Raw genomic sequence first — 27,113 nt, 5'->3', positions numbered from 1 at the left:
TGGATGCTTGTCGAGCCTTGGAGCTTGGCGGTGAGCGATGATGACGATGTCGTCGTGTGGGTGCACGTGTGTGTTCGTGTGTAGGAGGTGGCTCTGATGGAGTGTCTGACAGCCAAGGGGAAGCACGTTCGCAAGAGCTGCAGTACCCCGAACGTGCACGCGGTAACTCGCACGCACAGAGTACTCGCACACTTACACACCCACGTATACACACTTGTGCAAAGACGAAGATCCCCGGTATAGCCTTACCAGACTGTTTGGGCAAGGGTTTGTCAGTGAGTAGCACCTATGAGGGCCGGCACGTTTCCGATGGTGGTCAGCACCTCGCCCGGTCGCCTTTGTCTCCCGAAAGGTGATGTTTACACACCGCACCAGGTGCTCATTTGAGACTGAATCCATCCTAGGCGGAAGGCCCAGAACTGGTCCAGATAATCGTCACTGATGTTGGCCGTGAGTGGGAACCAAACTCGGGTCACCGGGTTCGTAGCGCATTGCACTAACCACGACGACACTTCCGCTACAGACACACAAACACACGTACACCATTATTCTTCTCATTCTGCTGGATGAAGATCACCTGGGGGTCCGTGGGGGTTGCGTTACAACGCTTCTCCACACCGGTCATTGCGGCTTGGCAAAGGCAGGAAGCAAGGACGACGCTGGGAGCATAGTACAGTACAGCAATGGATTTTGCAGCACTGCCCTCGGCTGCCCACCAAGTAGCCCGGGGTAGCAGCAGCAGCAGCCTGTGATATTAATCCAATCTTATGGACAGTAGTTGTCCTTGCAAACACGATCCAGGCTCAATCCTGCTTAGCTTCAGAGATGGGCGCTTTCCAGATGATATGGTCAAAGGTAAAAGGGCTCTATCCAGGCCTGGCTCCAACCCCTCTCGGATGGGGGGGAGGGCAGGAAAGCTGTTACGTGGGGGGCCATAGCAGTGATTCACCGCTAAGGAAAGTGAACTTGAGGGACATTTTGTGGTGCAGTGCAGCACCACCATCCTAGCATCGGCCATGGTTATTGTTCAGTAAATGTCTATGCTAAATCTAAACAATTTTTTGTTATTTCACCAGGTAAGGCCCACTGAGTGATGTTGCTCTTTTTCAGAAGCGACCTGGCCACAAATGATAGCTCAACGAATTGGCTTATCACGTGGAAATTTATACCGGCCAAATACTCTAAACGCACGTTTCTAAATGTGGAGGGAAAAATCGGAGGACCCGGAGAAAAATCCACGCGACCACGGGGAGAACATGCAAACTCCAAATATGTCGGGGTCGAGATCGAACCTACCACCTCTTGTATATCAGGCGAGGTATTTAACATCTCGCCACCATGGCACCCCATGCCCCCCTACTTCAGATCCCAGTAGTACGAGGGATGTATATGCACACGCAGCTATATACACAGACACAATAGAATAGGAACAATCATGCTTCACCATCGCATTCCGCGTGTGTGTTTAGCTATCTGGGAGCCGTCTGGACCTGAGCAGTGGCTATGAGGATGAAGACAACAAGGTGAGAGCCACCCCCTCATGAATCACATTGTCGACAGGGGCATAAACCATCATCACGGGAACTCCGGTCATCCTCCGTTGGCCGTCGCTGCTACAGTGGTTGAATGACTTTTGTCATTCTATTATCCGTGCTCTAGCACAGGTAAGAGTTGTAACTCAAACACTGTCAACAGAATAATAAGCTTTTGTTCCATTTTATCCAAAGTCCAAGGCAGCAGCAGTGGCTTGTGTACGGCATCGCCCGCTTTCAGATGCGCTTCTGCGGCCGTCTGGAATGCTCTTCCTTCCGATATGAGGAAGCCACTGGAGCTATGCACTTTTAAATCTAGACCAAAAACTCATTTCTTTGGGACTTCTTTTTTTGTTCAGTTTGTTGTCCTTCCCCCGCACCTCCGATTAGCACGTGTGGCTACGTACGGTGCGAAAGAACTTCCACGTGCATACATACAGTGCTTCACCAGGACATCTTCCCAAAGAATCCGAGGATTCTGTCTGCTTAATTTGAATAAAAATACGGTCAATTTTTTATCTTCTGGGGTAGTGATATGGATAATTCAAAACACATTCATGAATTGGGATATATTTATGGTTTACTTTGGTAGAACGGGGTGAAAATGTAAAACCTGATCGTTCTTCTACACGGTAAAGCAGAAAACACATTTTTTACATAAATCAAGCTAAGTTATGAACATTAAGTCATTGCACATTGAGGACATTATTCTACAACCCCGCGTTGTTCTTGACTTTGCAGACGTTTGTGGTCGAGTGGGCGCTGGGTCGCTGACTCCCGACGAGTGAGCAGCCGATAGTTCTTGACCAACGTTTGGCAAAATTAGTTCTTGCTCCGTTCGCATGATGAATCCCTAACCCGAATAATCTGCCCATGGATCATCGAGCGTGAAATGCACTGAGTTGAGTTTGGGGTAATTAAGAAAACAAACACACCGATAACTGGTTACCAGTTTGCCGCACACGTATAAATGTCGAGAGCAATAAACACAACTTGTTTTAACTTTCTAACTGAGCAACGAAGGCAGCTGGTGTTGTGTAATGGTGAGCACGCTACACTTGCGAATCTGTTGGTCGCCGGTTCAATTCCGTCTTTGCCGGCGCAGCAGTTGAATCGATGGGTACGCTTCTTACGCCACGGTTGGGCCAGCAGGTCGCGCATGTGGGGTTAAAGTGTGGGGTACGCGCACCTCTGGCCAGTGTGAAAGAGTAGGCAAAAAATATTGACCTCCAGAGCTCCATCTAGAGGGAGGAGACCCTTCCGGCAGCAGTGGCGTGAGCGAGTAAATTGCAGGGCTGCGCCGTTACACTTTGTTCAAGGTGCACGCCTCCGTGCGGTTAGCATGCTCGCGCGTGCCGATCGATGCGTTCCGTACTAAAATTCTAATCTAATTTATGTTTGTGGAGCGCTTTCACTCGAGGCGCTTGACGGAGCTTACGTAACGGTGACCTGAATGGAATGATCTAGATGGCAGGGGCGTACGCAGATTGCGGAAAGAGTGACAGTCATAGAGGGGACATTGGGGCTACAGAGTACTGAAAGCGATTCCTGACTCCTGACTTTTGCTGACTTTCTGAACAAAGACACCGATTTATCGTCACTTAACAGCCCTAGTTTAACATTTAAATTAGCGTTGGGGATTCTGTTAGGTTAAACACTTGTGTTCATTGTGTGGAACTTGCCATTAATTATAAGGTCAGAAATACAAAACATGTGGAACTATTAATAGTTTCATATTACCAGGTCAAAGCCACTGAGCTTTATTGCTCTTTTTCAGAAGCTACCTGCCATCAATGAAAGCTCGACTAAGTGGCTTATCACGTGGAAATTTATAGCAGGCACATTCTCAAAACGCACGTTGATTCGAAATGTGGAAGGAAAAACCGGAGGACCTGGAGAAAAATCCACGTGACCACGGGGAGAGAGACACGCAAACTCCAAATATACAGCAGGCGTCAGGGTCGGAATCGAACTCATGACCCCCTGCGTACCAGGCGAGGGATGTAACATCTCCTAGCCACCGTGGTGCCCATTTATGCCAAAACAACTTTGGCATAAATATTATTTGTATCGTTTAGGATGGCGAGAAGGCAAGGATAAGCGTTAGGTATGGGTTAAGACTTTTGTTGAGCATGAGTGTTTGGTTTAATGTTTGTGTTAATGATTTAGTAAGCATAGCGACGAGGCCAACATGAGCATTGTGAAGTTAGCGTCGATCGTTGTTGGGGGAGTGGTGGCGCAGTGGTTAGTGCACTTCATGATGAACTGAGCGACATGAGTTTATTTCCCAGCCATCAGACTTGGTGAAGTATGGTCAAACAACCCCCCCACGACTGACACGATGTGGGGAGTGCCTCATCCAGCAGTGGATTGACAAAAGGGGCTGTAGGAATACGGTTAGGCATAACATAAAGATTAGGACCTGAATGCATGTTGAGATTATGTTTTAGCGCAAAAAGTGTTAGGGTTTAACATTGCGAATTTTGTCGTGAGCCGAATGCTCAAAGCTAACATTGCAGCTATCGTTCGGGAACTGTGTGGGTAGCGAACGCGTTAAGGTTTTCCTTGGCGGTTGATGTCTGTGACGGTATTGAGAACGAGACGGTCTCCTGGCCACGCGTTAGTGTGTGCGCGGGCTGTGAGGCACCACGTGTGGATGGAGAGAAACATCTCTAGGTCAACGTGTGATCAGTGCGCATCTGTGATGGACTAGACCCACTGGAGTGCGCCGTATCAAGTGTTCTTACGTACTTAGGGTGCACATGGGCCCGACGTGGCCTGCGTCGCTCATTCTCGGAACTCGTGAATGTGAAGTAGCGTCTGCGATTTGGAAATCTGACGGGAAGTGAAAAACGTTTAAAAAAATCATTACTAATCAGCACGGCGTCGCTTTTTATGTCGGGTCAAGTTGAGCATCATTCATGAACGTCTGCGTCCAGTCGTAGCTTCACGCTCGATGATGGCAGCTCGATCTGGGTGGTTGTTTTTACTCAACTCAGTCTCATTTTACAGTCGATCAATTCTGCTACACTTTAATACACAGGTTAGCAATTCTTCTGCGTTTAAACTTTTAATAATATGCATTGCAAGTGTTGCATTTTAGTGCCAGTTATATCCACATTGTGCTATTGTTGTCGCGTCATGGTTGAAATAAATCTGGTTTAGTCCGCAGGGAATCAAAGGGGCCCCGCAATGGTGAATGTTAATTCCCTTGCCTGGTATGCAGGAGGTCGTGGGTTCGATCCCGACCCTAGACGCCTGTATAGTTGGAGTTTGCATGCTCTCCCTGTGGTCGTATGGATTTTTCTCCAGGGTCTTCCGGTTTTTCCCTCGACGTTTAGAATCAACTCGGCGCTTAGGGTGTTCGGCTGCTGTCAATTTCCACACGATGAGCCACTTCGTTGAACTATCATTTGTATCGCCAGATCGCTTCTGAAAAAAATCTATACAGCTCAGTGGGCCTTACCTGGGTGAAATAAAAGACAGTTGAGTTCATAGTTTAGTTGAAAGTATGTCAGGGACAGATGCCTGCAGATGATAGCACGTGATTACTTCTAGCTCACCTCAATAGGCCTCCTCTACTCCAAACAAGATCGCGTGCATTTGCACCCCCTGATAAGTGGTTTAATTACTTAATACAGTTACTCATAGCAAAGGGGTCGCTGGCATTACAGTGTAGTGCACAAACCACTGCACGTCACTTCTCCGCCCCGGAGAGCACGATGAGTGAAATACTTGGCAAAAATATTCGTGAAATTTTAAATAAATTAAGCATTCAATAAAAGGTTATATGTGTGTATGAATTGCAGCAGCGGGTGCTTGTTCACGGGTGCTCGCCTCAAGCTATGCAAACGGATACGTCTTTATATTTTGTATGGCTTTTAACGTTTCTGGCGACGCTTACAAGGCTCCCGCCAACGGCGCAATCCCCGTCCAGTCTGCGAGACGAAAGAGGTCCCTCTGTGAGCGGAAACGTCTGGACAGGATCTGACTCTATAAAGGCCCAGAGTGACTCCAGCGTATTGTGCAGTGTCTCTGCAAAGGGCTTTGTGCCCCAGCTAAACGAGTCCTACTTGCCGTTCTGCTACACTGAAAAACACGGACGCATCACTAATGCGTGCCATGGCCAAATGTCAAAGCTGCTATCGGTCAAAGTAATGGGTAATTACATGACATTAATAATTCACTCTGGCTTGTCTTATGATGGGAGAAGCTCCACGTTTCTCACTCCATTACATGAAAATCGGTTTCGAAATGTCCCTTACAGATCAAATAAATGAAAAAACTATTTTCTCTCCGTGTAGTAGTCTGTGTGTGTTCCTCTTTCCGTGTCTCAGCGTAAATCAAGGCACGCATCATCTCCCCATGCTCCTTTGAGCACTTGTCAGCTTTTTTATTTTCTCATTGTAAGTGCTCTGAAGAAGGCCCAATACCCAGAATGTCACCTGTTGTTATGCCTTTTCCTCTTTTGGCCACGGTGCTGTTTAACAAGTGGGCTTTCATGACCAATATTCATAATAAAGGTTTTTGGGTTAGATCGCGGATATATAGAAATGTGTCGTTAACCCACCACCACGAGACACAGCCAATGAGTCGGGTTTGTCACTTGACCAAACATTACTAATTGACTGTGTCGGGTGGTGGTGGGCTAGCGACACATTTACACTTGACGAAATCTAACCCGAAAAACCTTTATTATGCACTGCGCTGTTGGTTGAGTTTTCGTTGTACTTGTGTGCTCGCGTGAATATAAATAAATAAAGGTGCTCTCTGTGAATTTTTTGAAACAAGGAGGCACATTTTTCAAATTCCCTCCTCCTGCACCCTCTGTCCAAGCCCGCAACATTAACGGCTACGTCACAGCTCAGCTGTTTGGCAGGTGGCTTGTGGTGGGGTAAAAGTGTGGGCACGCCCACCTTTTTGGTCAACGTGGAAGAGTAGACCAAGCACCCTTTCGGGGTTCCCTCTAGCGGAGGGACTCCTCCGTCAATGAATTGCGTGGCCACACCTTTGAACCGCCTTTCTACCTTCCCCATCAGCGATTCCCCGGGAGCACCCTGGAGCTCTCGTCAGCAATGCGACGCAGCTGCCAGGAGCTGTCGCCGCCGCAGAACGCGGCCTCCTCCCGCACGTCCACCCCCCACTTGGGACAAGGTACGGCGGCGTCCGCTGGGCACGCAGCGCAGCTCGCAGCCAGCGCGGGCGTTGTAAAGCGAGCACACACCCAGCGCTCGCAGTGGACAGGACGCACCGCACGCATCGTCGCTGGAAGCTTTAAACGGAACTTTGTATACTCTTTGGTTCTTTCGGTAAGTCACGTAGGTAGAAATAGAACAAAATAAATCACGACGTTTCAATAGATTTGAACCGCCTCTACGGGGAGGATTTCCACACATCTGTTCGAGCTTTTAACAGAATGCGAGACAAGAAGGCTCAAATGACCGAGTCTTTCACCTTTCTGAAGAGATGCCACTACCACAAGCTTCTCTTCACAAGGCAGCAGACATTGTGCTGCTCGCAGCAGACATCGCGGCTGTCGCGATTTTCACCTAAAGACGATGGCTTGTGTTGCTATCGAAATGTCGTGATTTATTTTGTTTTATTTCTACCTACGTGACTTACCGAAAGAACCAAAGAGTATTGATTCCTGCAGTCACAAAAGCTCCAAATCAAGATTTGAACTTTTTATTTTTCCTGGTAAGGCCCCACTGAGCTGTGTAGATCTTTTTGAGAAGCAACCTGGCCACAAATTATATCCCAATGAAGTGGCTTATCATGTGGCGATTTATCACAGCCAATAACTCGAAAACGCATGTTTCTAAATATGGAGGGAATAAACCAGAGGACCCGTCAAAAAATACACGACCCTCTGAACACCAGGCGTTAACATCTCACCACCGAGGTGCTTGCAGTGCACAAGATGCAGCACGTTCTGCATTGCCCTGATGCACGTGATAGACCGAGTGTGGGCCGTACGCTGCGACAGCGCTTAGCAGCCAACACCCACCCTCCAGCATGAACCCCTGGCATCTCTCGCTCCCAAACTAGCGCCCTTCCCTCAATCCCGGAGTCTCGACAGCAACGGTCGATGTGACACGTGTTCTCAAGGCCTGTGGGTGACCCCTCAGCCTCCTCCAAGCGCTTGTGGCTACGGAGCTATGGAGTGCAGAGGGCCTATAATCCTCTGCTGTCACGTCTATGCTCCTCTTCTTCACCAACACGCATTGAGCAACAGGCCGTGTGTTTGTCAGTGCAGGTTGGTGGCCGAACAAGCGGCGTTGTTTGTAGAGTGCTGCGTAATGGTGCAATTTGTGGGGAGCGGTGGCATAGTGGTTAGCACACTGCGCTACAAACTCAGCGATCAGGCCACAATCATCATCACTGCTGCATATCCAAACATGTCATGATCCTGCCTTAAGCCACCAGAGTTTTATTCCCGCTCAAGGCCAACATCGGTGGCGAATGTCTCAATCATTCCTGAACCTGCACCAGGTCGACTCAGAGCGCCATGCATGAGGTCGTGGATTCGATCCCAACCCTGGCACCGGTATATTTAGAGTTTGCATGTTCTCTCCATGGTCGTGTGAATTTATCCCGGGTCTTCCGGTTTTTCCCTCCACGTTTAGAAACATGAATTTAGAGTTTGGAGTATTTCGATGCTATAAATATGTGCATGATAAGCCACTTCGTTGAGCTATCATTTGTGGCCAGGTCACTTCTGAAAAGCTCGGTGGAGCTTACCTGGTGAAATACAAATAGTTTCGTTTTTTGTTGTCAATGAATTCCTGGTGCGATGCTTGAACATCAGCACTGGGGAGATAGAACCGGCAGGCGCGGTGCTGGCCACCCACCCGAGTCGGCCTTCACGTGCACTCACTAACAACACTTGCCCCGACAGCCTGTGGAGGCTACGTGGGGGATCTTTGCAGTTGTGTGTAATAGACTCATGTAGAGCGCATAATGGATTCACGGCTCCGCGTAAGTGGCGGTGTGCACGTTGCATTATTAATGTAACTTCCTTGCCACTGCCATGTCCCTTGTGCCCCCCCCCCTTCTCATAACCACGTTCCACAGAGTGGGGGGCAGCGGAGGGCTCCCCCGGGGGGTCCCGACCAAGTCCTCGCTACCTCAAGCCCCTCACGCCACTCCGGCAGAACCAGCTCATATCCCCGCCCAAGGTGCGACCGCCTGCACCCACTGCTGCGCTCACTGCTGCGCACACTGCTGCACCCACAGCTGCACCCACCGCTGCCCCCACCGCTGCCCCACCACTGCCCCTACTGCTGCACAGACTGCTGCACCGACTGCTGCGCATACTGCTGCCCACACTGCTAGGGCCACTGCTGCGCCCACTACTGCCCCCACTGCTGCACCCACTGCTGCGCAACTAAATTCACTTAATCACACTCACATTATGTTAAAACACATTGATTACATAAATATATGGCTTACCGCATGGACCAGTGACGTCACGGCGACCATGTTGCATCGCTACTTTTTTTTCCTGGCAGCTGATTGGCTGGTGGAGTGGGAGTGATGACGTAATCCCAAACGGTCTCAATGCCGCGTGCCCAGCGTTATGGTCTCGTTAGGCTGCGCATAAATCCTTTTCGTTTTCACCTATGCTGTGTCGGAACCTACGCCAATTGCTGCCTTTCGGATTTTACATGCTTTTTTGTATTCTCGGGCCCCAGGAGAAAACCCATTGGGACTGAACTGTCCACGCACAGCCCTTTGCCAATCCACTGCCGGAGGAAGGCCTCCCACAGTTAGTGGGTCAGTACAAATTATGCCACCATTCTTGACCACGTGCATGCAGTGCGGGTTGCTCCCAGTCTTCACCAAGCCGCAATGTGGAAGTATAGAACTACAGTTGCATTCATTAGGCAATGTGGTTTGGGTGAAATGTAATGTCCCCAGTTTGTGATCGCATAGTGGGCCATACGAGGTGTGGAATATTGCATTTCCCTGCACTCTTTGAGTTGAATTCACAGCCGGCTACAGACATGTGGTCCTTGTTAGGGTTGTTAATCGATACACTGGTAAACCGGTAACCATTTGTCATAATCATTTGTCGGTTCTGAAAGGCAGGAATCGGTTACCATTCCTAGTGGAATGTATATATGTGTGTGTATGTTGAACTTCTTTTGCACCGTGTGTAGCCAACTGTGCGAATCGGAGGTACGGGGAAAAGACAACAAACTAAACACAACAAGTATTTTGAAAGAAATGAGCTTTCAATTTATATGTAAAAGTGAGTAGCTCCAGTGGCTTCCTAATATCGGAAGGAAGAGCGTTCCAGACGGCCACAGAAGCTCATCTGAAAGCACGCGATGCAGTGACCATCTTTGTTCAAAGGCCAGTAGCCACAAGCCGCTTCGAGGATGAGTGGAGTTCGTGTGATGATGGTTTATGCTCCTTTACGAGATAAACAAGAAGTTGTGGTTCATTTGTGGCAATTACTTTGTGTGCAACGAGTGTGACACGCATTGAATTGTACGTTTGAGAGGTGATTATCTACAACTACGCAGGTTTGCACGGTGGTGCTGCTGCTGTTGTACTGCTGTCTGTGTGTGTCCGGGTTGTTCCAAAGTGTTGTTCGGCCACCAAGTCCGATGTTTTACTCCAGCTTTGCCTGGCTGCTGCTGGTGTCCGATGCTGGCTTGTGTGCGCACAGCTACGCAGTCATAATGTCTTGATATCACGCTGCATAATGGGTGTCTGTGTGTAGTGTCTGTGTGCGTAGTGTCTGTGTGTTTAGTGTGGGGAGCAGTAGTGTCTGTGTGTGTAGTGTCTGTGTGTTTAGTGTGGGCGCTACAAACCCTGGCGACTCGAGTTCTCATGGCCACCAACACCATTGACGAATATCTGAACCAGTCATGGACTTCCCATAGGTCGACTCAGCATCAAATGAGTATCTTCTGCGATGTATGAACATTGCCACTCGGGAGACAAAGGCAGCCGCGGGCGTGATTCTGGCCGGCCACCCTCTCGTGTATCATACCCACCTTGATCGGTGTTCACTAACGGTACTTGCCCCAACATTCTGTTCAAAGTTCACGCGGCGCATCTTTGTCCTCGTGGTGTTGCTCCGGTTGCCACACGTTGCCTCTGCCAGACCTGCGTCTTGCCGTGGCGTGACAGCGAGACGAGGGTGGCCGACTTCATTGCGTCCGTTTTTGTGTGCGACTTGAAACAATGTCAGCATTCAATCTGCACACGGCGGCTGACAATGCCTCACTGGCAATGATCGGTACGTTTGGTAGCGCAGGGACTGCGCGAAGGCGCTGTGCTTCACAGGCGGGTATCGTCAGCTCGTCGGGACTCTGGCGAGAGTTATAACAGAACGTGGTGATCGCCATCAGCCTGAGAGGGGCATCGGACGTGGGTGCGGTTGGAAACTTGCTGGGAAAGTGTCGGTGGTGGCTCACCCTCCTGAGATGCTCGCTCTCGTTTCAAGCTGGCATGGCAAAAATAAACTCGTTGCTGTCCTCACTCTGCACCAAAGACGGAGATTTCCCGTGCAGCCTTGGACAGACTTTCACATTCAGCGCCGTTTGCGAGCACAATGCCTATTGAGGCAGGGTAGGGAGCGGTAGTGTCTGGGTTAGCGCACCGTGCTACAAACGCGGTCGCCCGAGTTCGATTCCCAACCATGGCTAACATCGGTGGCAAGTGTCATCAGAACCAGTCCCGAGCCTCCTCTAGGTCAACTCAGCCTTCAATTAAGTAGATGGTTGCGGTATGTCAACAACGGCACCGGGGTGACAAAGGCGATTGAGTGATGGTGCCAACCACACCACCCCCTGGTGGGCACTAATCGTGGCTGGCTGAGAGTTACTTACCTAGACACATTCCATATACTCACCTTTACCCAGCTGGTGTTCCTTCCCCCCACCCATCCCTGCTCATCCCTCCTTCTTCACAACCTGACCTCACCTCCGCACTTTACCGTGCACACAGACACACCGTGCACACAGACACACCGTGCACACAGACACACCGTGCACACCCACACACACACCGTGCACACACACACACCGTGCACACGCACACACCGTGCACGCGCACACACCGCGCACGCACACACACACTCACCGTGCACACACACACCGTGCACACACACACACACACCGTGCACACACACACACACACCGTGCACACACACACCGTGCAAACACACACCGTGCAAACACACACACACCGTGCACGCGCACACACCGCGCACGCACACACACACTCACCGTGCACACACACACCGTGCACACACACACCGTGCACACACACACACACACCGTGCACACACACACCGTGCAAACACACACCGTGCAAACACACACACACCGTGCACGCACACACACTCACCGTGCACGCACATACCGTGCACACACACACCGTGCGCACACACACACCGTGTGCGCACACACACACCGTGCACACACACACACACCGTGCACACACACACACACCGTGCAAACACACCGTGCAAACACACACACACAGTACACACACACACTGCACACACACGTACCGTGCGCGCACACACCGTTTGTTTGCACCTATTTATTTGGCCGATTGTAAAGTGTGTGTGAGCCACTGTGGTGATTGTCCCACTACGGTAAACGTTTGCATCGCTGGACGCTCTAACACCTGGTATAAACTGGTGCCCATTCATCGGCAGCTGCTCACACTAACGATGACCGCTTTGCTATTTTGGTTGTCGCTTCTCTTTTGGGGGGGGGGGGGGTGGCGGAAATATTTACCAAAAAAGCAATTGGTTACCGTGCAGATATGTCCGTGGGCTGTGCATCCTGGGCATTGGACATGAGTTTAATCTCCGTTAACGATCATCATTTGTAAGTAAGCGACTGACGTGCGGCTACGCAGTTCTCTCGTAGCATTGATGCAACGTGACGCGATTGCCGTTCTTGTTTAATGCGTCGTCGCAGTGCCATGGTGACGTTACTGAAAGTAAATTTTAGGTTAATTTTTTATTATTCCTAATAAAGCTTCAAACTCTTGTCACAGAGCCCAGGACACACGGCCTCGGTGTGTCGTGACAGCGAGTACAATTGCAGCCCCTTTGTCAGTGCACTGCTGGATGAGGGCCTCCCTGCCCATGCCGTGCGGGTTACTTGACCACCACGCTTCACCACACTGGTCAGTGTGGCTTGGTGAAGGCGGGGGAGCATGGACGCGGGAGCATAAAAGTAAAGTACAACATTGGCTCTTCCTGCACCGCCCTCTGCTACCAACCACATATGCGTGCGTGGTTAGCAACCATCTAAGCGCACTCCGGACTCAAACCTGCTTTGGCTTCAGAGGTCTCACACGGTCGGGGCGAATTGGCCACAGACGCGGCGGCTATGGCGCTGCAGCTGATTGTGTTGTGGACCGCGCGCGCCCACCTTCAAGCGTTGCCGTCGACGCTGCCATCATTCCCAGCTTGCGCCGCACTCGGGAGGTCAGCGAGAGCGTAAGCCGGGTAACGGCACCGCGCACCTCGCTCCCTCAACCACCCACCCTACCGCCCCCGCCCCCCGCTGTCTTGGGTTTCCTCGCTGATGGTGGTGACCGTGGGTCTCGTGGTGCTTTGCTCTGTCCTCCCTCCTGCAGAGCGGCCGGTCCCTGGGGGCTCTCTCCGTGGATTCGGGCCCTGGGCACAGGGGCAGCTCCCCAGGTCATTACCCCTCCACACCCCCCAATCCCTCAACCCCCCAACCCCCCCACCCCTCAACCCCTCGAACCCCTCCTTCCTTTTAACCCCCGCACCCGACACTTCCCGCCTTTGCTTTCTCGCAGCCATTGGCACGAGGATATCGGTCTCTGCTCGCATGGCCATTTTTTTGTCGATCCTGCAGGATGCTGGCCTCAACCAGGCCGAGTGGATAATTAATAGGGTTTTTCCCATTTTTTTCTGGCAACAAAACTGAAACCTTTTTACAAGGATTCATGTCTGCATTAACAACAATACTTGCAGTAAAAATGCAAACAAAAACATACTATGATAATATATGCATTGTCCTTGAAACTGTTGCCAGAAAAAAAGGGGATAACCCCTATTATTATATTTTGGTATTGGCAAAGGAGGTCTAATTATGCAGGCCGAGTGGGTTTGTGGTGCGACACGGCACTGCGCCGATGATTCATAACAAGGATGAGAATGCATTTAACACTCAGGCCTTCACGACCAATTTTCCAATTGATAAGTTTCTTTTTTGGGGGATGAATCACGTAAATAAAATTTGTGTCGTAAAACCCTCCTCTACTCAACACGGCCAATTAATTAAGCTGTCACGTGAACAAAAGTGCCAGTTTATTAACAACACACCGGTGGTGCTGCGGAAGCAGCAGCAATTAATCAGCACGATTGTTCCCGTGACAACGTTAATAATTGTCTGCGTCGGGTGGAGGAGGGTTTATAACACAAATCGATTGTGCATCGAGTATGAAGGCTGCACGCAGTTGCCACATTGTGATGCTGCTCCTGTCCAATAATAAATCGGCCTCTTTGTTTCCTTTGGTGTTCTAAATCCACCCAGTGTGCTCATGTCATGTGACATGTAATGCATGATGGGAGGACCTCGCTCGTCACAATCGCACCTTTTACTGTCAGAAACTCACCTTCTGCATGCTTAATTATTACTCTTGTGTCCAGCCTGGAGATTCTTCCCTGTCTGATGAGCTTCTCATCATTACAGAATGGTCAGAATGGTTTATGGTAACGCCGGTGCCCATTGTACGATGGCTAGAATTCGGCAATTTAACACGCAGGCTTTCGCGACCAATATTATTCATAATAAAGGTATAAATGTGTTGTAACCCTCCACCACCCGACACGGCCAATTAGTAAGGGATTTGTCACGTAAACAAAACCGGTGTCTTGGGAGAGTAAATTCACAACATTTACAATCTGAGTAGTACGGCGTTTCGCTGGTAATTACATCCAGCATCATCGACCGATTTACAGGAATATTCTGGCAAATCGCCCAATGATATCGCCCGATGATACTTAACAAATCCCGTAAAGAATTTGGCAAGTGGACCGCACTGTCGATTAGGACGAGGTGGCGCATTGTTCCCACTCTTTGCGTACTTTTTTGAGATGTGGTTCCGTTAAAATCGTCGATAAGCTAAAATCGCGATGTACGCGTCTGCGCGTGCGGGTTTTCTCTCGCGTGCACAGCGTACTCATTTATCAAACGTCGGTGACCAGGATCCATCTGAAATGGTCTTACGATGCTTGTGCCAGTGGAGGATGTTCCAGAAACGTGTAGCATACCACGGTGCCATTTGATGAGGAAGGGGCGATGGTGTGGGGGGGGATTTCCTTGGCTCTGCTTTTTTTATCCTAAGGACTGCTGCATTCTCCGTTGTCATTCCCCGGTGCGCGGTGGAGGGGGGGGGGGTCACATTTACAGCGCCCAAGGGCCTGAGCCGGGCGTGGTGCTTGAGTGGGACGCTGCCGGGGAGTAGCTGGACGCGAGGTGGCCGGGAGATGGCAGCGCGGCCATGGATCCTCGAATCTCTCCGTGCAGGGCTTTAGCGTCAACCCTCGCTATTTTATTCCCTCCGCACCTCCGCCCCCACGCGAATTCGGCGAATCGCACCCTGGGAGCAACAGATGAAGAGAAATTACCGTGTGCCGAGTGGCGATGCGTTTTGTTTGGGGAAGTTGCGTGTGCGATCGCACTGCATAGGGGTGCGCCGTTATTCAGTTTGGTAGCTTCATTGGGAGACTTGGAATATTGACAGTTGGTGGCTGCCAGGCTGTACGTACGTATGTTGAACTTCTTCCGCCACCGTGCGTAGCCCACCGTGCTCATCACAGGTGCGGGGGAAGGACAACAAACTAAACACAAAAAGCAGTTCTCAAGAATATTATTTGGGTCTTTTCGGTAAAGATAGGTAAAAAAAAAATGTTTGAACCTTTTTGTTTAACCTATCTACGTGACTTTACCGTAATACCCAAATAATATGAATTCCTGCAGTCACGAAAGCTTTAAGTCAAGATTCAGTTCCAAAGAAGTTAGTTTTCAATGTAGATTTAAACGTGCATAGCTCCGGCGGCTTCTTAATATCAGAAGGATAATCACCCGTGCCAACGCCTACATCCTATTCAGCTCTCGGCAAGGAAACGTTCCGCACGCCCTGCTGCGGTGTTTTGCTTCGTAGCTCTCCGTGAGCGTGGCTATCATCTGAAAAAGGTCCCCACTCTCCCGCTCCTTGACACTCTATCCAGTTAGAGTCCAGTACTCATGTTCTCCATTCTACTTGTTCAATGCCCATGACCCACAAGGCCATGTGCACAATTCTCTTTTATAATTTTTGCGCTTGTTCCACCACTGAATTATATAGCTCTTTTTCATAAGAGACCTGGCTATCACAAATGACAACTCAACAAGGTGACTTACCGTGCGGAAATTTTTAGCAGCCAAATACTCTCAACCTATATTTCTAAATGTGGAGGGGAAAACCGGAGGATCTGGAGAAAATTCCACGCGACCACGTGGAGAACATGCACACTCATGCAGGCGTCAGAGTCGGGATCGTACCCATGACCTCCTGTATAGCAGGCGAGGTAGTTAACATCTCTCCACTGCAGTCTCATGTACGTGTACCTTCAATTTCAGTAAAACTTTCAAAGATGTTCCGACCGGTTATGAACAATGCACATCCGAAATGAAACGCGAATTGCTCCGTCAACGATTAGCCGGGATGGCTCCTTCTATCATATTTCATATCCCATGTATCGACCTGGAAATTCAGTTTCAAGATCAAATTGCTCCACTTCCTCCAAATTTTCGCTGTAATAATAATTGTTAAAATTGAATTTACTTATCTATCCAGCAAAGCCACACTGAGTTGTAGTCCTCTTTTACAGCAGGGTGCTGCATTGGGTTTTTATTTTAAGATATTTTCAAAAAATTAATGATGAGGCAGGAAACCGGAGCATGTGAGAGGGGAACACTCTATCCCCGTACAGATGTAAAAAGATGGCGATTAGTCCACTTGTTGTACTGCCTTCTCATGGCAAGCCAGGGTATCGCTCCTCCTTGACACACACGGGAAACGAGTTTCGCAACATTCGTGGGGTGATCCGCCAACCCTCGCCTCCACAGTGCTGGATGGCAGGCCACGTGCATAGCCACTACCGCCCGGCTTGAGCCTTGGCAAGCAAACAACTGTGTCATGCAAAACTGAAGTTAAATGGGTCTCATTCATTGCGTACAACTTTGTTAAATACTCAAAAGGTTGCTCAAGAGCCTGTTATGGACGTGACGACTTTGCATAAACTATGGCACCATTCAAGCATTTTCAATGCAACAGTGAGACGAAACGTGTGTAGATGTTGGAAACAATAGATTATTTTTACGTAAAATTGAGTCTTCGTCATCGTCAAAGCTTCGAAAGAATCCCAGCATGCCTTGCACGCCAAGAGGACATCGCATGCATTGTGCGTATCCCACAATACAGCCTCGTGATAGCCACCAGCTCAGGAGCAGAGGCGTTCTAAGCTCTGTTGTTACGTGTTGCTGTTGTAGACGTGTTTTGTACATGTACAGGTTGATCAAGCTATATAGATAGCCTGCTAAAATAATGTGGAGAAATTCGATAATTTTTTTATTTTTTTAGTGGCAGACTACGTGTCTCCCACTAACCTCAATAGAAACTATTCAATCTCGGAATACTCTCGTCTACAACGTATGGAGCCATTGCTTACGCAGTGTTCAATCCAAGGAGCGGTAGACATCGGTGGCGTAGCTCTAACTTGATCGCTAGGCATTGTCATTGTTGCCTCTCAATTGCAGCTCGTCTGTCCGACCATAACAAGCTGAGAGACCCCGCACCGTAGCTCCGTGTGCCTAACACACAAACACCACGCGCAGGGTCAGAGATGGATTGTTACAGAACCACAGGATTATGAGAGGTGACAGTCTGGGGAGGCCTTCATCCAGCAGTGGATTAGCCAATGCTGATACTGTTGCTGGCATTGTGAAGGTTTTGGCATTGTAGTGTGACCACGCTTTGAATGGTTGAAGTTGAAGGGTTTGTTAGGGACTTCATTGTGCCAGATAGTCTGGAGAACTAACCTCATCTTTATTATTGTTTAGATACATTATATTGGTTTTATCACTGTCATAATTCCATTATTATTGCCCATCCTGTCAGCTATGGCTTCGTACCATTAACTTCAGTGGCCTCACAATTGTCATTCATGCAATCATCAGTACACCAGATACTATTATTAATTATCACTATCCACATAAATATTCCTATTTTTATTACGAACAGACCCATCATCGTCATCATAAAGCCATAATCTGAATGTTTGGTTTATGGGCATCATGGACGGGATGACATCAGAGTTGAGCGCTCACTGCCACCACGACGAATCAGTGCCCAGCTTAAGCTCAAGGTAACCACGGCTTTCAGCTGGCCCATGAGATCCAGAAGCCAGACCTGAGCAAAGCTGCAGCTACGACCACGGGCCGATATGAACGTGGCAATGAGCAGTGCACGTCCAGTGTGTTTCAGCAGTGTCACTATGATTCATGTGAATTCAATTTCCAAAAAATAGCTGGAGTTTTTTTAGTTACAAAACATTCTTACCGCTCTCCTTTCATTCCTCTCCGTGCACAATCCTCCCCGGTTTTCTGTCGGAGTCCCCCAGTCAACCTTAGTTGAGTTCGAGATCTACTCATTTTCCTCTGCTGCCGCCATAGTCTGGAATTTCCTTCCCCCAGATATCCGTGCTCCCAACTCTCTGCAATCGTTTCAGTCCAGCCTCACGCACCTCCTTCTTCCCTTTTGCCTCTAACCGACTGCCGCGATACAAAATAAACAAATCACGTGCGTAAGGTTTTTGTACAGCATCTCGAGCTGCGGTTGCATTTAAATGAAAGATAAATTCTAATTGTATTCATAATCGCGTTGTGCATGACGTGAATTGCGATGCCACATGCTGGCTTTCGATTTGTCCCATTAATCCGCTGTGCGTCACGATTCGCTTCCGCGCGTGAGACCGCTCTGCAGATCGAGTGGCGTGCGAGGCTTCCCCTCGGCCGCTGGTCGGCTTCAAGTCCTCTCGTCCGTGTTCCCCGACAGATCGCCAAAGAGGAGCGCACCTCCTCCCGCCTGGGCGCCCTCAGCGGGAGCAGAGACCGGCTGCCGCTGCACCCTGAGGTCCCGGCGGCCGCCGGCGGCGCCACCCCCCCAACTCTGGCGCGGCCGGCCACGTCGGGGGCCTCGAAGCCGAGGCCGGCCACATCGGTGTCCTCGCCCAAGCCGGCCGGCGCAGGGCTCGTTCCGCTGCCGTCCAAAGTGCCGCAATACAGAGGAGGGGCGCCGTCCATCACCCTGGCAGCGCCTCAGGGGCCCTCGGCAACACCAGCGATAGTTAAGCCTCCAACAGTGACGGCGGAGGTAGTTAAAGCCCCAGAGGTAGTTAAGGCTCCATTAGTAACAAGAGGGGTAGTTAAGGCTCCAGTAGTAAGAAGAGATGTGGATGAGGGTCCATCAGTAATGCCAGAGGTAATTATGAAGCCCGCATCAGTAACACCAGATGTGACATTGGTGGTGAAGAAGGCACCAGAGATGGAAATTCACGCCCCGCCTGTAGCGACGGCAACGTCTCAGGTACGGTCGGGAACGCCCGATGATCCTCCCTGCCCACCAGCTGCAGCGCCAGCTTCGACGCTCACGTCGCAGGGGTTTAAACCCCGGGCGGTAGATGTCGAGGCACATGGGCCTCCGTCGGTCAAAGCAAAGGTAGAGAAATATCCCTCGGCATTATCAGGAGCAGACGCATCTTTACCGGTAACAGCAGAGGCTGCTAAAACGCAATCGGTAGTATCAGAGGCTGCTAAAACACAATCACTAATGTCAGAGGCTGCTAAAGCATTGTTAGAAACAGCAGAGGCCGCTAAATCACCATCTGCAGCTGCAGAGGTTGCTGCAGCACATTCGTCGTTGTCAGCGTTTCCCGTGCAGTCGACCGCACCGGTGGCGTCCCCGCATCCTTCGTCCGTCGCTCGGTCGGAATTGACCACGGTAGCACGCGCGGCGGTGACTCCGCCGCCTGCCGGAGCGACAATCGCAGGGGCGGCGGCAGACGTCGGGCCCGCGAGCGCCCTCGGCGCTCGGAAGCCCGCGACGGCCGCAACGGTGCCTGAGCGCTCGGCGGCGAAGCCAAACCCGGAGCCTGCGCCGCCCGCCCGCGTCTCCGCTGCGGCGGCGATGGCGGCACGGGAAGGCGCTGCGCCCGCGGGGGCGAAGGCTGCTCCGGCAGGCTTGGGCGCGCCCGCGGCACGGGCGGCACCGTCGCCGGTAGAGGTCGCGGCAAAATCCCCACCGTCGCGAGCGGCGGAGCGGATTGAAGGCGGCGCGCACGCAGAAACCGCAGCAGCTGCCGATGTCCCGCAGAGGGCAAACGGATCCCTTCCAGTTGCAATGCTGACGAGACCCTCGGCAAATGTTCAGTCGGCCATTGCGCCAACCAAGATGACGTCAAAATCTGAGGTGACTAAAGGGATGAGTGAGCAGGACCCTTCGAAACACTCTGTCACCACCCTGAGTCAGAAGACGGCCCCCACCGTGCCCACCACAGCACCCACCGTGTCCGCCACAGCACCCACCGTGCCCACCACAGCACCCACCGTGCCCGCCACAGCACCCACCGTGACCGCCACAGCTCCTATCAGGCCCACCACAGCACCCACCGTGCCCACCACAGCACCCACCGTGCCCACCACAACACCCACCGGTCCCGCCACAGCACCCACTGTGCCCATCACAACTCCTACCAGGCCCGCCACAGCACCCACCGTGCACACCACAGCACCCACCGTGCCCACCACAGCACCCACCGTGCCCGCCACAGCACCCACCGTGCCCACCACAGCTCCTACCAGGCCCACCGCAGCACCCACCGGTCCCGCCACAGCACCCATCGTGCCCACCACAGCTCCTACCAGGCTCACCACAGCACCCACTGTGCCCACCACAGCTCCTACCAGGCCCACCACAGCACCCACCGTGCCCGCCACAGCACCCACCGTGCCCACCACAGCTCCTACCAGGCCCACCACAGCACCCACCGTGCCCACCACAGCTCCTACCAGGCCCACCACAGCACCCACCGTGCCCACCACAGCACCCACCGTGCCCACCACAACACCCACCGTGCCCGCCACAGCACCCACCGTGCCCACCACAGCTCCTACCAGGCCCACCACAGCACCCACCGTGCCCACCACAGCACCCACCGTGCCCGCCACAGCACCCACCGTGCCCACCACAGCTCCTACCAGGCCCACCACAGCACCCACCGTGCCCACCACAGCACCCACCGTGCCCACCACAGCACCCACCGTGCCCGCCACAGCACCCACCGTGCCCACCACAGCTCCTACCAGGCCCACCACAGCACCCACCGTGCCCACCACAGCACCCACCGTGCCCACCACAGCACCCACCGTGCCCACCACAGCACCCACCGTGCCCACCACAGCACCCACCGTGCCCACCACAGCACCCACCGTGCCCACCACAGCACCCACCGTGCCCACCACAGCACCCACCGGTCCCACCAAAGCAGCATTCCCGGGACTGGCGTCGTTCAAGATCGAAAAGGTGAGGCCCTCCTCGCTCGCCTCCTTCTCGACCATCGTCAAGGAGGACGGCATGGCGGCGCCGGGCACCGGGACGCCCGCCTCAAAGAGGGGACCGTCGACGGCCGAGGAGAAGCGTGGTGAGGCGGCGAGCGCGAGGAGCGATCGGGAGCGCGAGGCGGAGAGGCTCGCCGCGCCCGCGCTCAAGCGCCGCAACTCGAGCGCGGACAGCCTGGAGGAGCTCCTGTCCTGCGTCGAGCCGGAGGCCTCCGACTCGGACGCGGACTCCGGGGGCGGCGACCCCTCGGACGGCGTGTCGCCCACGCCTCGCGGGGGATCCGAGGCGGGACGGGCGGCGGCGCCCAGCAAAGCGCCGCCGCTTGGTGCCGCCGAGGGGGAGGGCCGGGCGCGACCGCCGGCCTCGCTGGCCAGTGATGGCGAGGGTCCGTGGCGGGACGGGCGCAGTCTCGGCGGTGTGAGCCAGGTGGGCGAGGAGGAGGAGAAGGAAGAGGAGGAGGAGCTCCCGCCTTGGCTGGCGGTGGGGGTGGCGGTGAGCGTCGACCGCAGCGAGCTGCAGACCGGCACGGTGCGCTTCCTGGGCAGCGCGGAGTTCGCGCCGGGGACCTGGGTCGGGGTGGAGCTGGACCTGCCCGCAGGTGAGCGTGACGCGCTTCGACACGCGCGCGAGGTTTATTCACAAAGATCGCCCCGTGTGTGGCCTTCAAAGGCTGCAGAGCTACAGTGCTGTGCACAAGGAGGTGCTGTGGACAGCACCACGCCCCGCCGTCTGTATCTCCCCAGTGTTGATGTTTGCACACTGCCCCATATACTTTCTAAAAGCCGATTCGACATAGGGAAAGCCCAGGACCGTTTTAGATAACCACCGGCTGCCGATGTTGGAAATCAAACCCAGGTCGGTCGGTTCTTCGCTCATTGCGCTCACTGCCACACGATTGATCCACACAAGTGCATATACAAGCACCTTCGTGCGTACGCGCTTGCATGCAGTTGCACACTTGTGAAAAGGGTGGCAAGGGCTAAATAATTAATACCGAAAAAAGAAACAACTGAGCTTTTGAATATGGAATGTTGAAATCTCCATTGCCGTTGCTCACCAGAATGTATGACATGTCAAGACCTTTAGTTAAGCTTCGTGTTAATCTCATTCTTCCGTCTCCCATTTCATTTTCCGCCACCCCGGTCATATCAGCATCCACTCCCAAAGCCAGCCAGTGCAGAGTTTGGTCCAAATTGAAGCCCCAATTGCCCCGGACCTCAATGCAATCTAGACGACTTGGCTGCCGACTGCTCGGATGAATTGTATTCACTGACCCGGTGATAGCCAATTTACTCCGGAGTTTATGTTACAAAGCGCTTTGGAGCTGATGATAATGTGTGTCGGCGTGTTTGGTCTCTGGATATCAATACATCTTAAAGTCTATGTGCAGGCCCTTTTTTAATCCACTGCTGGATGAGGGCCTCACCATGCCGTTTGGATCGTGGGGGTTATTTGACCATATTGGTCAGCGTGGGATGGTGAAGGGCAGGGAAGACAGACATGGAAGCATAGAAGTACAGTCCCACAATTAATTATTCTGCACTGCCCATCAAGCACACAGCCCCACAGAAGCTTCTAACACCTGTTATGTAAGCATGGTCGTCGCCCATCTTAATCGGACGCAATGTTAGATGGAGAGCTCGGGAAGGGGGAGCCAGAGAGAAAAGTCTCTCCTTTGCTAGCCTAGATAGGTGAGGGCTTGGACGGGTGAGAGCCTGGACGCGTGAGAGCCTTGAGCTGCTGCTTGAAGGTGGAGGATGCTTAGAATCTGCTGCGTGTGTACAGTGGGAACGAGTTCCAGGTGGCAGCTACAGAAAAACGCCGCTCAGCCACGACGGCTATTGGATGTGCTCTTGTTTGCTGTAGTCAGTGGTGTGGGAAGGGTGGAGGAGCAGTATGAGGGGGGAGGAAGACCCCTTGAGAGACGGCTCGGTGGCACAGGATAGTGATTTTGTAACGTATCCTGAGTGCTATTCAGGCTGACCCTGCTTAGGCTGCGAGATCCGATGAGATTTACGACATTATGGGTGCTGTGCTCGTACACTGTGTTCAAGTGACTGATGAAAGAAAAAACAGGAATCCATACTCTTTGGTTCTTTCGGTAAAGTCACGTAGGTACAAAATAAATTAAATCACGACGTTTCAGGCGCAACACAAGTGCCCGTCATTAGGTGGAAACAACCACAGCAATAAACAATTTGCTGAAGTGGGCAAAAGGTTGTTTCCACCTGATGACGGACGCTTGTATTGCACCCGAAACGTCGTAATTTAATGTATTTTGTATCTACGTGACTTTACCGAAAGAACCAAAAAGTATGGATTCCTGCAGTCACAAAAACTTCAAATCTAGATTTAAAAAATAGGTGAATTTTGTGGCCTTAGGCTGTGCGCCGCTTGTTGGCCGCTCTTGCACGTGCAAGGCGCCCCACGGGCCGCTTTGTTGTTGCAGACGCTTCTGCAATGGTGCCTGCTCGCCACGTAACACTCCCGGTCACCACAGCTCCCGTCACGCCGTCCTCCCTCTTTGTATGTTAAACACAACATTGGCGGCAGGGTGATCTGCACAGTGTGCCGTTATGTACGTACGTGCGTACGTTGAACTTCTTTCACACCGTACGTGGACAACCGTGTTCATGGTCTCGTGGCCGTGGCTCAAACCCCAGGCCACGTTCACTATTATTGATGTTTTTTTTACAGTTCAACTTAAAATTGAGTTCATATTTGCATTGTGCTCATCCGCACTTGCACTGGAGGGACAGAGACTGCCGGGTGCGTTGCATGCCACACCGCTTACCTGTGTGCTGTGTGGGCCTCATGGGCACTCGCAAACAACACTGGCCCCTTACTGGCTGTTCGGCTAAACAAAGTGGGGGAGTGTTGCGCGCGGCACCACGAACCCGGCGGCCCCACGAACCCGGCGGCCCGAGTTCACGGCCAGCAATAGTGACGATTATCTGAACCAGTCATTGGGCCTCCCCCAGGCCGACTCAGCCTCAAATGAGTACCTCGTGCAATATATACAAATATAGTGCTGGCCTCTACCGTGCCGGGATTAATAGGCGCTCGCTAACGGCACTTGCCCCAAAAGTCTGTTCAGGCTATAATGGGGATCTTTGTCTTGTGCGGCGTTGTGCTTCGCGTGCAGGCATGCGTGTGCACATGTTCGCTCGTATCTTAAACGTGCGCATTAATCTTAATTGTTTCCCGCCCCCTCCCCAGTTTAACTTGATAGTTTCCGAAATAACTGCCTGACACTTTATTTTTTTTTACCGCAATTATAGTCGAAACCAAAAATAATGATTAAAGAAGTGCTACACGCAATTAGTTTAACGAAATTCCAATTCGACTAACTTGTAATCAACACACACTGAGAGGGCGGGCGAGCGAGCGTATAGCTTGACATGTAATTACTCTGGGAAATATGGATGAAACTTTATATGCGAAAGTTGCAAAAGAAGAAAAAAACCGCGAACCTTCGAGGTGGCTTGGTGGCTCCCGGGGGGGTCTAATTCGTCTGTCAAGAGCGGAGCGCGCACCGCCGGGGTCCTCGGTTCAACTCCCAGGAATCCATCCATCTGCGCGTAACTCACGCGGCGGATAGCGGGGCGGATGGTCTCGGCATGGGGCGCCGCGCTCTGGCTATAAAAGGACGTTGTGCGAATGCGATCTCAAGTTCGCTGAATCCAGATCAGAGTGATGCTTCAGGTGACCTTTGCAGGGGTAATGCCTCAAAGTTAACCTACTTTCTACACCACCCAGCACTACCACTACACCACCCAGCACTACCACTACACCACCCAGCACTACCACTACACCACCCAGCACTACCACTACACCACCCAGCACTACCACTACACCACCCAGCTCTACCACTACACCACCCAGCACTACCACTACACCACCCAGCACTACCACTACACCACCCAGCTCTACCACTACACCACCCAGCTCTACCACTACACCACCCAGCACTACCACTACACCACCCAGCACTACCACTACACCACCCAGCACTACCACTACACCACCCAGCACTACCACTACACCACCCAGCTCTACCACTACACCACCCAGCACTACCACTACACCCAGCACTACCACTACACCACCCAGCTCTACCACTACACCACCCAGCACTACCACTACACCACCCAGCACCACCACTACACCCAGCACTACCACTACACCACCCAGCACTACCACTACACCACCCAGCACTACCACTACACCCAGCACTACCACTACACCACCCAGCTCTACCACTACACCACCCAGCTCTACCACTACACCACCCAGCACCACCACTACACCACCCAGCACCACCACTACACCACCCAGCACCACCACTACACCACCCAGCACTACCACTACACCCAGCACTACCACTACACCACCCAGCACCACCACTACACCACCCAGCACCACCACTACACCACCCAGCTCTACCACTACACCCAGCACTACCACTACACCACCCAGCACTACCACTACACCACCCAGCTCTACCACTACACCCAGCACCACCACTACACCACCCAGCACCACCACTACACCACCCAGCACCACCACTACACCACCCAGCTCTACCACTACACCCAGCACTACCACTACACCACCCAGCACCAGCACTACACCACCCAGCACTACCACTACACCACCCAGCACTACCACTACACCACCCAGCACTACCACTACACCACCCAGCACTACCACTACACCCAGCACTACCACTACACCACCCAGCACTACCACTACACCACCCAGCACTACCACTACACCACCCAGCACTACCACTACACCACCCAGCACTACCACTACACCCAGCACTACCACTACACCACCCAGCACTACCACTACACCACCCAGCACTACCACTACACCACCCAGCTCTACCACTACACCACCCAGCACTACCACTACACCCAGCACTACCACTACACCACCCAGCTCTACCACTACACCACCCAGCTCTACCACTACACCACCCAGCACCAGCACTACACCACCCAGCACTACCACTACACCACCCAGCACTACCACTACACCACCCAGCACTACCACTACACCACCCAGCACTACCACTACACCACCCAGCACTACCACTACACCACCCAGCACCACCACTACACCACCCAGCACCACCACTACACCACCCAGCACCACCACTACACCACCCAGCACCACCACTACACCACCCAGCACTACTACTACACCACCCAGCACTACCACTACACCACCCAGCACTACCACTACACCACCCAGCACTACCACTACACCACCCAGCACTACAACACCCAGCACTACCACTACACCACCCAGCACCACCACTACACCACCCAGCACCACCACTACAACACCCAGCACTACCACTACACCACCCAGCACCACCACTACACCACCCAGCACCACCACTACAACACCCAGCACCACCACTACAACACCCAGCACTACCACTACACCACTCAGCACTACCACTACACCACCCAGCACTACCACTAAACACCCAGCACTACCACTACCACTACACCACCCAGCACCACCACTACACCACCCAGCACTACCACTACATCACCCAGCACTACCACTACACCACCCAACACTACCACTACACCACCCAGCACTACCACTACACCACCCAGCACTACCACTACACCACCCAGCACCACCACTACACCACCACTACACCACCCAGCACTACCACTACACCACCCAGCACTACCACTATACCACCCAGCACTACCACTACACCACCCAGCACTACCACTACACCACCCAGCACTACCACTACACCACCCGGCACTACCACTACACCACCCGGCACTACCACCACACCACCCGGCACTACCACTACACCACCCGGCACTACCACTACACCACCCGGCACTACCACTACACCACCCTGCACTACCA

General features: G+C 52.4%; 1 protein-coding gene across 1 annotated transcript in view; it reads left to right on the top strand.

The window, feature by feature from the left end:
* The window catches only part of LOC144724928 (kinesin-like protein KIF13A), a 130,977-nt gene that overhangs the window by 92,543 nt on the left and 11,321 nt on the right, over positions 1–27,113 (top strand). The window contains exons 34-38 of the mRNA XM_078604246.1: positions 85–162; positions 1,470–1,523; positions 6,572–6,686; positions 8,607–8,710; positions 18,642–21,801. Of these exons, the coding sequence (XP_078460372.1) occupies positions 85–162; positions 1,470–1,523; positions 6,572–6,686; positions 8,607–8,710; positions 18,642–21,801 (3,511 nt within the window). The remainder of the gene's footprint in view (positions 1–84; positions 163–1,469; positions 1,524–6,571; positions 6,687–8,606; positions 8,711–18,641; positions 21,802–27,113) is intronic.

Source organism: Lampetra planeri, chromosome 22, assembly GCF_965212315.1.
Source record: "Lampetra planeri chromosome 22, kcLamPlan1.2.h2, whole genome shotgun sequence".
Taxonomy (NCBI): Eukaryota; Metazoa; Chordata; class Hyperoartia; order Petromyzontiformes; family Petromyzontidae; genus Lampetra; species Lampetra planeri.
This window is presented reverse-complemented; position numbering and strand designations above follow the sequence as displayed.